Here is an 11,117-nt window from a genome sequence, read left to right on the forward strand (position 1 = left end):
CGTGGGTGGATGGGTGGATGGACAGATGGATGGGTGGGTGGATGAGTGGATGGATGGATGGGTGGATGGATTGATGGGTGGGTAGGTGGATGGATGAATGGATGGATGGATGAATGGGTGGGCGGGTGGATGGATGGATAGATGGATGGATGGACGGATGGATGGATGAATAGGTGGGTGGGTGGATACATGGATGAATGGGTGGGTGGATGGATGGATGAATGGACAGACGGACGGATGGACGGACAGATGGATGGATCAGCGGATGAATGGATGGATCAATGGCTGGCTGGCTATGTCAATGGAGTATGCATATGTCCTACTTTCTGAAGCTGTGCCCCTTAGGGTGGTGTGGCCCACTAGACCTGGTTTCCTCCTGGCTCCAGCTCCCTCGCTGTGTAACCTGGGGAGGTCTCTGCCTCCTAGGGGGCTCCTGTGGGCTTGAGGTGCAGGAGGCTAGGCAGCACCAGGTGCACCTGGCACAGGCCTATGCCCAACTCCAGGGGTTTCAAAAGCCAGACAGGTCCTTGTACCCTTCTGTGTCTGGTATCAGCATCTGGATGCACCAAGCCCCAAGTGTTGCTGGAAACCCCTCTGTCCAGGAGCCCCAGGCAGCCAGGACATCACAGTGGAGACGGGCCGAAGCCCACATGCACCCTGACCCCAAGGCGCTGCCTGCCTCCCCCTCCCCCACTTCGTCCTGTGCCAGCCCTGGGTACCCTCCCTGCAGGCCGTGTCCCTCGCCACCTGGCCTCCTATCTTCTGGAACTCAGGCCCCGCCTCCTGCTCCCAGCCTCCAATGCCCACATCCAACAGGACTGCTTCTCAGCCCCACCTCACCCGACAGCCGTCACTCAGGCTGCATCAGTACCCGAATGCCCTGCCGCCAGCAGCCGTGGGGCCCCAGGGAGCAGCGGGCCCTGAGGGCCTGGGGTTGGTGGCCCAGGTGGTTCAGGCCGCCTGCAATGCGTGTGGCCCTGCCAAGGAGGCAGACAGCCCTGAGCCTTAGCACAAAGCATTTTAGGTTTATTTAAATAAAAATTATAATTTATACAAGACTTTTTCTTTAAACAAACAAAGTTTTCTTAAAAAAATGTTACAGGATAATTTTTTTTCATCAGTTCTTAATACAGTACAATCCTTTTGTTGAACAAAAGTCACACTGGCAATGATTATTTACAGATCCAAAATAGACTCAGGCTTCAGACATAAAAAATTTAACATTCATCTAGTTCAGGGATTAGTCATAGAAATTAAACATCTGCCCAGATGTACACAATTTGGTAAAAACTACAGCTTCTCTCCACGGGGAGCCCAGAGCCTGTGCCAGTCTGCGTTCCACTCCCGAGGACTTCCAGGAAGGACCTGTGCTGGCAGCGGAGCCAACTGGTGGCCCTCCCTATCCCCCCGCTCCCCGCACGCGGCCCTCCCTGGGGGGCTGCGGCCACACCTGGCCTGTGGTCAGTTTTCATCTCCCTTTCTCCACAAAAGGGACTCGAACTAAACCACCCGACTCTGGTAAAGAAGCCTCATCTGCCCCCAGGGACCCCTCCCGCTGTGTTTGGGGACCGGATCCCAGCACCTGAGAAGAGGCGCTCACTGGCCCCGAGGCCCCAGACCCACCCTTGGGGACGGCCGGGCCCTGGGGAGAGAGGGGTGACCATGGTCTGTGGGCACGGCCTCTGCAGCCGTCCCTGGGGTGGGTCGGTACCCACCCTGTGTTGCCCCAGGCGCCGAGGTGGGGGTTCACTGGGGCATGTCCCCCGCCCCCGGTGCACCAAGACAGCTGGTCCCCTACAGGGCCAGACCCCCGGCTCACAGCAGGTTCTGCCCCATTCGAGAAAGGCCGCCGTGCGGTCATCCTGCCGCCGACGTCCACGCGGCCCACAGCCAAGAGGGCTCCGCTCCACCGCCCGGGATAGGACATGTGCTTAATCTGGTGATCGGCGTGGCTCCCCCAAAAGCACCCCCGGCACCAGCATGTGACCCTGCAGCCCCTCGTGAAGGGGGTGAAACCAGCCCGTGCCGCCGGATCCCTCACCCACACCAGCAAATGAGGATCGGAGCAAAGGTAAAAATTACATCTGAAAAATGATACAAAAATAAGAAAAACAGCTTGCTCTCTGTAAAAAATAGAATCTTCTGTGTCTTCAAAAAACAACAATCTCAACGACACCCAAAGGACTCAGGACAAGCTGAGGGAGCTGAGGATCTGCCCCAGCAACGCGCAGGCCGCAGGGTGGCCGCCACCTGCCAGGAGGCCCAGGCCGCCTTTCCCTCCCTTCGCCCAGTGCAGGCGGCCCCAGCAAACCAGGCCTGCGGGTGCTCCCTCCACAAATGCCACCTTGTTCCCGGGAAGCCCAGACTTCCCTGGGGCGGGGCAGGGGCTGGGTCTGTGCCCGGACTGGCACTTGCTGGGCACACGGGGGAGGGAACACTGTCACATGTCGGCTGCAGGCAGTGCAGGCCCGAGCCTCTCGGCTCGGCTCGGCTCACGGTTGTTCCCTGAAGCACAGCGGCTGCCAGAGAACCTCTGGCGTGGCCCACAGGCGGCTGCAGCCTGGGCCACCATGGACCTGGAACACTCCTGCCCACTCCCTTCCCCAACCAACCCAGGCAACTGCAGCCTGGAGACCACGTGCCAGACACGCCACGGTGCTCAGAGCACCTCCAACGGCCTTTACAGATGTTCTCCTGGGCCTTCCAAAGAGCAAGGTGTGAGAAAGATGTGCTTTTACCTGCACCATCCCGTGCCCTTACTGGCCACCGACGACGGACCTCCTGGCTGGCGTGTCAGGCTGAGAGCGGCAGGCGGGCCCTTACAGACGCGGTGCTGAGCGCCCCGGAGGCCGGCAAGGAAGGCGCCACCAAAGACACTGAGGGCAAGTGCGGATGGGCCCTTCTCACCCTCGCTGCTCCCGTGGAGCACAGGCGGGGACAGGGACAGGCTCCCGGCTCCAGCCCCGTGCCAAGGACAAATGCCTCAAGAGGGCCTCGTGTAAGAGGAAGGAGGACTGCCAGACCTGCTTCTCGGTGGTTGGTGAAAGGCCCCCATGTCCCTCCTTGATGACCTCTTTCTGTCCCCAGGAGGAAGGGCCCCGTACTCTTCAGCTATGGCTTTGGTGGTGGACGAGCTTCCGGCCTCTGGAGAGCGGGACACAAGGTTGCGAGAGGTTTCTCTGTCCAGGCTGGCACGGAGAAGGGCAGGGCCAGGGGTCCTGTGCGTCCTCTCCACGGGCCCCCGAGGGCCTCTGCCCCCTCCCCCAGTCTGCAGGTGGCCCTCAGAGGCGTCTGACGTGCCCTGCGGGAGAGACGCGCCCCCAGCCCTGTGAGCCCCGGCCCCTTCGTGGTCGATAAAATGCAGAGGCCAACACAATAGAACCGCAGGTCCAGGAGAATTATTGCAAAAGCTCATGAGGATGTCCAATTGCTTCCACTATCAAATCGTTAAAAAAAAAAAAAAAAAAAAATTCCAGCAACGTCCCAGGCAAGTCAATACTAGCTGTCCCCGCCAGACGCTGCCGCTGAGGTGATCTTGATGTACTGGCTGAGAATGGTCTCGAAGGCCTCATCCCTGTGCACCATGGCACCAAACACGAGCGGCTGGCAGGGAAGAAATGCCACCAGTGAGCATGGCACAGCCAGGCTGGCGCCAGGACCAGGACCAAGACGAAGTCCGAGACCAGCCCCAGGCCAGCACGCAGTCACACGGGTCTGGGTGCAAAAGACAGGCGTCCCCCCACTCACCCGGAGCCAGGCTCCAGCCTTCAGGGGAACAGAGCCAAGAGACAGGAGAGCCAGGCCTCAGCCCCGTGCCTCTCTCCTCCTGAGTCTCTGAGGCGGGGGCCGCCCATGCCCAGCATCCCTGTCTGTCCCGTGACTCCATGGCCCCAGCAAGATTTCCAACCAACCTGGACGCAGCCCCAGGCTCTGGCTGCTGCGAGGGAGGGGTGGCTTTCTGATCCCGCTGCCCAAACGAACCTCTGGCTGTCTGCCCCACGCTGCTCCCAGGGTTGCTCAGAGCCAGGCCCCTGGGCCCACACTGCCCCCGGGCGGCCCCCGCCCGGCACTTACTTTCTGAGTGGATGGCGTTGACACGGCGATCCCCATGCCTGAGCCCGGGAGGACAGACAGGACCTTGTACTGAAAGGGCAAGCGCGGCTGTCACCACAGGCCTCCGCAGGCCCAGGGTATCCTCCTCCACTGGGCATACAGGCGGCAGGGCCCACGGGCACCCAGGACTTCCGAGCAACAGAGGGTAAGGCCCTGTGGGCACCTCCTCACTTTGTGGCCGAGACACCAGACCTGGAAAGGGTCCGTCCCACCCCATCCCAGACCGCCGGGCAGCTGGCCTGAGGAAGGTCGGAGACAAGCAGGCCCGAGGAGGCTGACGGTGGGCACTGGGCCCCAGAACTCGCTCTCAGGGCCTGGCACCAGAGGGCCATCTGTCAGCACTGCCAAACCCAAGAGGCAGGTTGAGGACCCCAGCCCTGAACTCACCCCTTCTGGTCACCTGACTGCACACTTTTTTCCAGAGCCGGATGGGAGAGACCACCCACAGCTGCCATGGGGCGACAGTGCCCCCGTGCCGGTGCAGACACGCCCAGGACGCTCGGAGCTGGGAGGGAGCTGCGGGCCCTGACCACCCTGGCCAAGTGTGCCTGCCACTGCCCCACTGAACCTCCCCTGTCCCAGAGAACAAGGGACCACAGGCACCTGTGGCCACGCCCACCTGCTCATTCCATGTGACGGTCAAATGCTGAGAAAACACCCAGAGCGGGTGCGACCATCTGAGCTATCACCTGAAAACCTGCGTCCGAGGCACGAGCTCAGGGCCCCTGTGCTTTTCCTTGTGGGGAGGGTCCCAGATAAGGGGGGGAACACAGTAGCCAGAGCAGGGCGTGGGCACCTGACCTCATGGGCTCCAACCCAGCCCCTCCACTTTGAGACACAGGTCCAGGCAAGTGGACCCAGGGCAGGCGCTGACCCACAGGGACACGGGGACTCAAGTCAAGGACACGGACCGTGGCCGGCCAGCGTGGCCACGGTGTCCCGATGCTGACAGAGGCTGGCAGAGGTCTACATGGAAAGCCTCGCCAGCCTCTGTCAGGTGACGAAGAAAACACGGGGTTGGTGGGGGTGGGTGGATTCACCAACCTTCTGGATGTCCGTGATGTCCACCAGCTTGATGACTTTGTTCCTCTTTGAGGACCCGGATTTGGAGCTTTCGAAGCACAAGTAACTGGAAGGGAAATGGACAGAGGCGTCGCCTGGCTCTTGAGCCACAGCGTGCCAGGTGGGGGTCTCCCGCGGCTGCCCTCAGCCCCCAGTGGGATGAACAGAGACGCTCCCTTCCCACCAGACACAGCACGTGTGACACACACACGGCCACCACTCTGTGTGAGACACTCGTGGCCACCGCTCTGTGAGACACTCACGGCCACCGCTCTGTGAGACACTCAAGGCCACCGCTCTGTGTGACACACTCGTGGCCACCGCTCTGTGAGACACTCACGGCCACTGCTCTGTGTGAAACCTAAGACTGCCGTTCCCAGGACGCTGGGAATGAGATTCTCATTCCCCTGGGATTCCCAGCAAGCGAGCCCTAGCTGGGAGTGTCCAGGTCACCTCCTCTGCAAGAAGCAGAGGGGAGGCGGGGCCTTGGCCACTGCTACAGGTGTGGGGGACGGGGTGGCCGAGGGCCAGGCAAGACCAAGAGTAGACCCCATCCCCAGGCCAGCTCTCGCACCCCCACATCCGGGGTTTCGGGGTTTGGAGTGTAGCAAGAGAAGAGTCAAAGTGCTCTTCTGGCTACTGTGTCGCAGACAGCAACACGGACCCAGGGCCTCGGTACTAGCTAGGGGCCTCGGTCCCCTCCTTGGGAGACTCTGCCCCTGGTCCCCATGAACTGCTTGGTCCCCAGAGGAGACAGCATCCCCGCCGGCCTGAGGGAGGACAGCAGTGTGGCACAGGCCGCGTCTGGCTTGGAGGCAACACTTTTCCCCTGGGAGCCCAGACAGTCGGCAAGAGCGGAGCATGGGAGAGGCCAGGGCCACCACTTGGGAAAACCTGCACTGGGCCAGCCGCGCCATCCCAGGGCCCAGGCAACCCCTCGTGTGCCCCCTCCCCTGCAGCCACACAGGGCCCCGCCGCCACACTCACTTCTCCGTGACGTAGAGCACCCCGTTCCTGATGTAGTCCGTGGGCATCTTCCGGTCCCTGTTGATCAGGCAACAGCGCCAGCCGTTCTCGCACACTAATGGGAGAAGGCTCGTCACGCTTTCCACTGGAAATAGCCAGCCTCTGACCCGACGCTGGGACCCGGGAGTCCTGACTCTCAGATCCTGACATCCACCCACTGCGCTCACGTCACACCCACCGCGAGAGGAAGGCACGCTGGCAAGAGTGAGGTGGCCCCGCAGGGTGGAAAACACATGTTTCCTCTTCACCAGCCACTGGCAGCGTTTTTAAAGTGAGAGCAGCCAGGCAGAGCAGGGAGCAAAAGAAGTGAGAGTGTGGCCAGGACGCCACCTCCACGAAGACTGGCAGGGCCAGGGCTCAGCAGAGGACGAAACTCAGTTCTCCGCAGCTGCCTCTGCAGCCACTCAGCACACACCTCGGGCTGCCCGGTTTAGTTTAACAGGAATTCCCTTTGGGAAGGCTGACCTGTCCCCAGGAAGGGTGACATGTTCCCCGGCTCCTGAGTCACCTCTCCCTTGGCGGCTCTTGTTTCTCCAGACACGATGGAACCAGGGGCAGACCCCTGCCGGCGCCCCGCAGGCCCTGGCGCCTCACCCTGGAGTCTGCCCCCAGCGGGCCACCTGCGTGCCTGCTCTCAGGGGAGTGCCACAGCGCGGGTGGCTCTCCCCACGGACACGCCCTCCTCCTCTGGAGCCCACAGTCCTCACGACCCCCGGCTCCTGTACTGCCTCCTGGGGTCCTGGGGCAGTGGGATGTGAACGCCGTCCCGAGGGCTTCTCTGGCCTGTCATAGGGCAACCCCCTCCTGTACCCACAGCACCCCCATGGGCCTTCCATCTGTGACTGTGCTGGGCCTGGCCTCCGGCTCCCGGCACACACACCCGCCAGCGGCCGCTCGTTTTCCGTCAGGTTGAAGATTTCGTGGAAATTGCCCTTCTTGGTGCTGTGGAAGCGGCCGGCGTCCTCCTCTTTACCCAGGCCGGCCGGCGCGCTGGGCACAGAGCTCCGTGATGAGGTCGTCTGCAGCTGCCAATGGCAAACAGTGTCGAGGTCAGGCCCACTGCCCACGCCTGCAGCACCCAGAGGCGCTGGCCACACGCACACCCCCCTCCAAGCTGGAATCCGAATTCGGGAAGACATTCTCCAGGCCCCTCTGGCCCAGCGCGGCTCCTTCCAGGCAGGGCCACCTCACCTCGGCGGGGAGAGCCCAGCAACCCTCCCGACTCGTCTGGAACACCGGGAGGAGAGCACTGAGGCCCACTCATTCCCCAAGGTCCTGGCTGGGACACTGTGCGGGACATCTGGAGGGCCTGTGACTGAATGAAATATGGCCCAGTGCCAGCCTGTGGCTCCAAGGGGGCCCTTCTCAAGCTGCCTGGTCTCAGTGCCAGAGCCTCACCTGTCAGGGAGGGCAGGGGCCGGGCGCCCACACGGAGGGGCCACTCCCAGGCCCGCTGGCTCTCAGTCTTCACGGCCAGTCCCCAAGTGTTGCCTTGCGCTTGGGAGGGGCTGGATGGGCCTCAGAAACCACAGTGGTAACGGGAAAAAAAAACCCTCACATTTTAAGGACTCCATAAAATTGAATAAACAGCCTGTAAATGAGCCGGAGGTGAACACAGCACTGTGGGCCTGGGGATGCCCGGCTTCGTGGGCCCCCATCCTGCTACCCCGCAGCTGGGGGCCGGGCTCACCCTGCGTGAGATGGCAGCACTGGAGCGCTCCTTGAGCTGCGGGTCGGTGGGGAGGCTCTTCCAGATGATATAGGGCGTGTCGTACTTGGCCCGCAGCCTCGGGCAGCGTTTAAAGATGAAATCGATGAGGAAGAACTTGATACCAGCATAGAGTCCTGAGAGCAGGGGACACAGGCTGTTCAACATCGAGCCCTCACAGCCCGCTCCATCTAGAGCCCTGCAGCTGTGCCAGTCTACTCAGGGTGATGGTTCCACCACCTCGCGCCTCCCAGATTGGCACCCTCTGCTCTGAGCCTGGATGTGAGAGTCCGGCTGCTCGCTCAGTCCTCACCCTGGATGCCCCCAGCCTCACTCCCCTGGGGCCCCATCTAGCTGCAGCCTCAGCCACAGGCAAGGGCCGCGCCCTGCACGTTCAGACCTATGGCCAGCCTTCCCCTGCACTGCACACACCTTCCCGCCCCAGAATCACGCAACGACTATGCCCCTCCCCAGTGGGCTCCTCCCCACCTTTCGTTTGGCACTGAAGGGCACCATCACCTGCCCAGCAGTTCAGGGAATGTTCCCAGCATCCCTTCAAGGCCCTCCCTGAGCCGTGTCCCTCCCACCTGCAAACTGGTGGCTCTGCCCTCCGAACAGGCCAGATCCACTAAAGACCCACTTAAGACCTACTCAGGGTGATGGTCCAGCACCTTGCACCTCCTAGATTGGCACCCTCCACCCTGAGTCTGGATGTGAGAGTCCAGCGGCTCGTTCAGTCCTCACCCTGGACGCCCCCAGCCTCGCTCCCCTCGAGCCCATTCCAGCTGCACAGTCTCCACTCCAGTCGAGGGCCCCACTGCCAGCGCCCCACCCGCTCCCACTAAGACCCCTCAGCTCTGCTAGGACCCCCCATCCCATGCCCCTCACTTCTCTCTCCAACTCTGCCCGGCTCCGGGCAGTTCTCAACCCACCTAAAACACTTCAGGACTGTGCCTCCTCTGCCCCAATTCCCTACACCAGGCACCCAATCTGAGGTGCCTCCATGGCAATCCCTCCCCAAGCCCCCTCCCACCTGCCCTCCTTCACCTGGGTGCCCCCCCAGGCCCAGCCCAGCCCTGCTCAGACGGCCTCCCACAACCACCTGCTCAGACAGCTCCCAGCCACGCCCTCACAGGCTCCCCTCCGCCAGCTCCGTTTTCTCTCAGGTACTGTCACCTGACACAACCACGGTCAGTCCCCCTACAAAGCATGACCTCAGAAGAGCAGGGCCTGGCTGCACCCCAGAACCCCACCCGGCAACAGACGCAGGGATGGGAGGTGGGGCCGGCCCCTCTGGGCACTGCTCTGGGCAGCGAAAGCTGTCAGGAGTTCCGGTCTCTGCAGGTGCCCCTCCCAGTGCTGGGGGCTGTCTCGCTGCCCAAAGTGCCCAGCCTACCAGACCAGACCAGACGTGGCAGGCTCTCCCTGCAGGGGCCCCAGGGTCCGAGTTCCATGTACTAGCTGTGCTATAAAGGGATTGATAAAGCCGTGCCTTGTTTCATTTTTTGCCTTTGTAGGACATTTTCACATAAATTCATCAATCAAGTCAAACTTTTTGACCCCAATTCTCAACTTGTTGATTCTTTTTTTTGAGACGGAGTCTTTGCTCTGTTGCCCAGGCTGGAGTGCAGTGACTTGATCTCAGCTCACTGCAACCTCCCGGGTTCAAGCGATTCTCCTGCCCGTCTCTCAAGTATCTGGGCGCCTACCACCACACCCGGTTAAAAATTTTGTATTTTTGGTAGAGACGGGGTTTCACCATGTTGGCCGAGCTGGTCTCGAATTCTTGACCTCAAGTGATTCACCCGCCTCGGCCTCCCAAAGTGCTGGGACTACAGGTATGAGCCACCGCGGCTGGACAACTTGTTGATTCTTGAAAGATGCTAGGTGTAGCGGGGGCAGGGCCAGGACCACCCTCTTGGCTGACTGGACTGAGCTCCCCGGTCTCCCTCCACGTGGTGCCCAACCCGTGAGGGACAGCTCAGCTCAAGAGAGCCCAAGTCCCAGCTGGGGCCATCCTTGCTTGGGGCAGGCAGTCTCCGCCCCTCTAAGCTGAGGTCTCTTGTCAGCACTACAAAAGGACGCGTGGGCACTGAGGAGCCAGGAATGCCACCTTGGCCCACATCTGGCAGGGTCAGCGCTGCCCAGTGGCAGTAGTGATCTCAGTGTGGTTGCAAGAACCCAAACCACACTGGCTGTCACAAAAAAGGAAAGCAGGGGCCGGGTGGGGTGGCTCATGCCTGTAATCCCAGCACTTTGGGAGACTGAGGCGGGCGGATCACAAGGTCAGGGGTTCCAGACCAGCCTGGCCAACATGGTGAAACCATTAAAAATACAAAAATTAGCTGAGTGTGGTGGTGCGCCCCTGTAATCCCAGCTACTCCCAAGGCTGAGGCAGGAGAATCACTTAAACCCAGGGGACGGAGGTTATAGTGAGCTGAGATCGTGCCACTGCACTCCAGCCGGGTGAGACAGAGTGAGACTCCATCTAGAAAAAAAAAGGACAGCAGGGCAAATCCAGGACACCAAGACCCAGGTGCACACCCCCAGACTCCCCGTGGAGGGCGGCCTGCCCTGGAGCTGCCCAGGGCTCCAAGTGCACTGCAGCTCTGGAGCCTCGGCACCTGGACCCAGGCCCAGGGGTCGAATAGGAGGTCACGGCGGTCACCTACCCACTCATGAGCCTAGAGTCCTGGGTGCTAGCCAGAGGGGCTCCAGGGCATTGTCAGGGGAAGGGTCTGATCAAATCTGGCTCTGCCCACTCCTGGTGATGCCACCTGATGGCCACAGTGAGCTGCCACTGGAGAGCTCAGCCCTGTTGCGTCCAGAGGCCTGTCCTCCCACCAGCAGTTACGCTGGGTCAGGACTAGGGTCAGGCTGGCGTTACGGCAAAGGCATTCAGAAAAGCGGCAGAGGTGGGGCGGGGGCATCTCCTCGTCTACACAGACACAGTCCCCCACTGCTCCTCTAAGTGGCATGCCAAGCCCAGACTGCTGAGGGGCCAGGGTCTGACTCCCGACTCCAGCACGGAGCTCTCTCCACCCCTGGCTTTGCAGCTCCCACAACCACACACACTGTCCTGCTTGGGCCCACCTGCCCCCTCAAGAACAGGACCCTGGCGGCCTCGCTCCCACATGCCAGTGTGCGGCCATGTCAGACACCGGATCGCTGTTATTGAGGAAAAGAGAGGGAAGGAGAAGGGAAGGGG

General features: G+C 61.4%; 1 protein-coding gene across 2 annotated transcripts in view; it reads right to left on the reverse strand.

The window, feature by feature from the left end:
- Positions 1-1,003: 1,003 nt before the first annotated feature.
- Positions 1,004-11,117, reverse strand: part of GRAMD4 (GRAM domain containing 4) — a 102,192-nt gene continuing 92,078 nt past the window's right edge. For both annotated transcript variants that reach the window (XM_011934744.1, XM_011934745.1), the window contains exons 14-19: positions 7,892-8,046; positions 7,082-7,226; positions 6,163-6,256; positions 5,158-5,242; positions 4,075-4,143; positions 1,004-3,603 (exon numbers count right to left, since the gene is read on the reverse strand). In XM_011934744.1, coding sequence (XP_011790134.1) covers positions 3,499-3,603; positions 4,075-4,143; positions 5,158-5,242; positions 6,163-6,256; positions 7,082-7,226; positions 7,892-8,046 — 653 coding nt within the window. In that variant the 3' untranslated portion in view covers positions 1,004-3,498. The remainder of the gene's footprint in view (positions 3,604-4,074; positions 4,144-5,157; positions 5,243-6,162; positions 6,257-7,081; positions 7,227-7,891; positions 8,047-11,117) is intronic.

The sequence above is a fragment of the Colobus angolensis genome, unplaced genomic scaffold, assembly GCF_000951035.1.
Source record: "Colobus angolensis palliatus isolate OR3802 unplaced genomic scaffold, Cang.pa_1.0 Scaffold138, whole genome shotgun sequence".
Lineage (NCBI taxonomy): Eukaryota > Metazoa > Chordata > Mammalia > Primates > Cercopithecidae > Colobus > Colobus angolensis.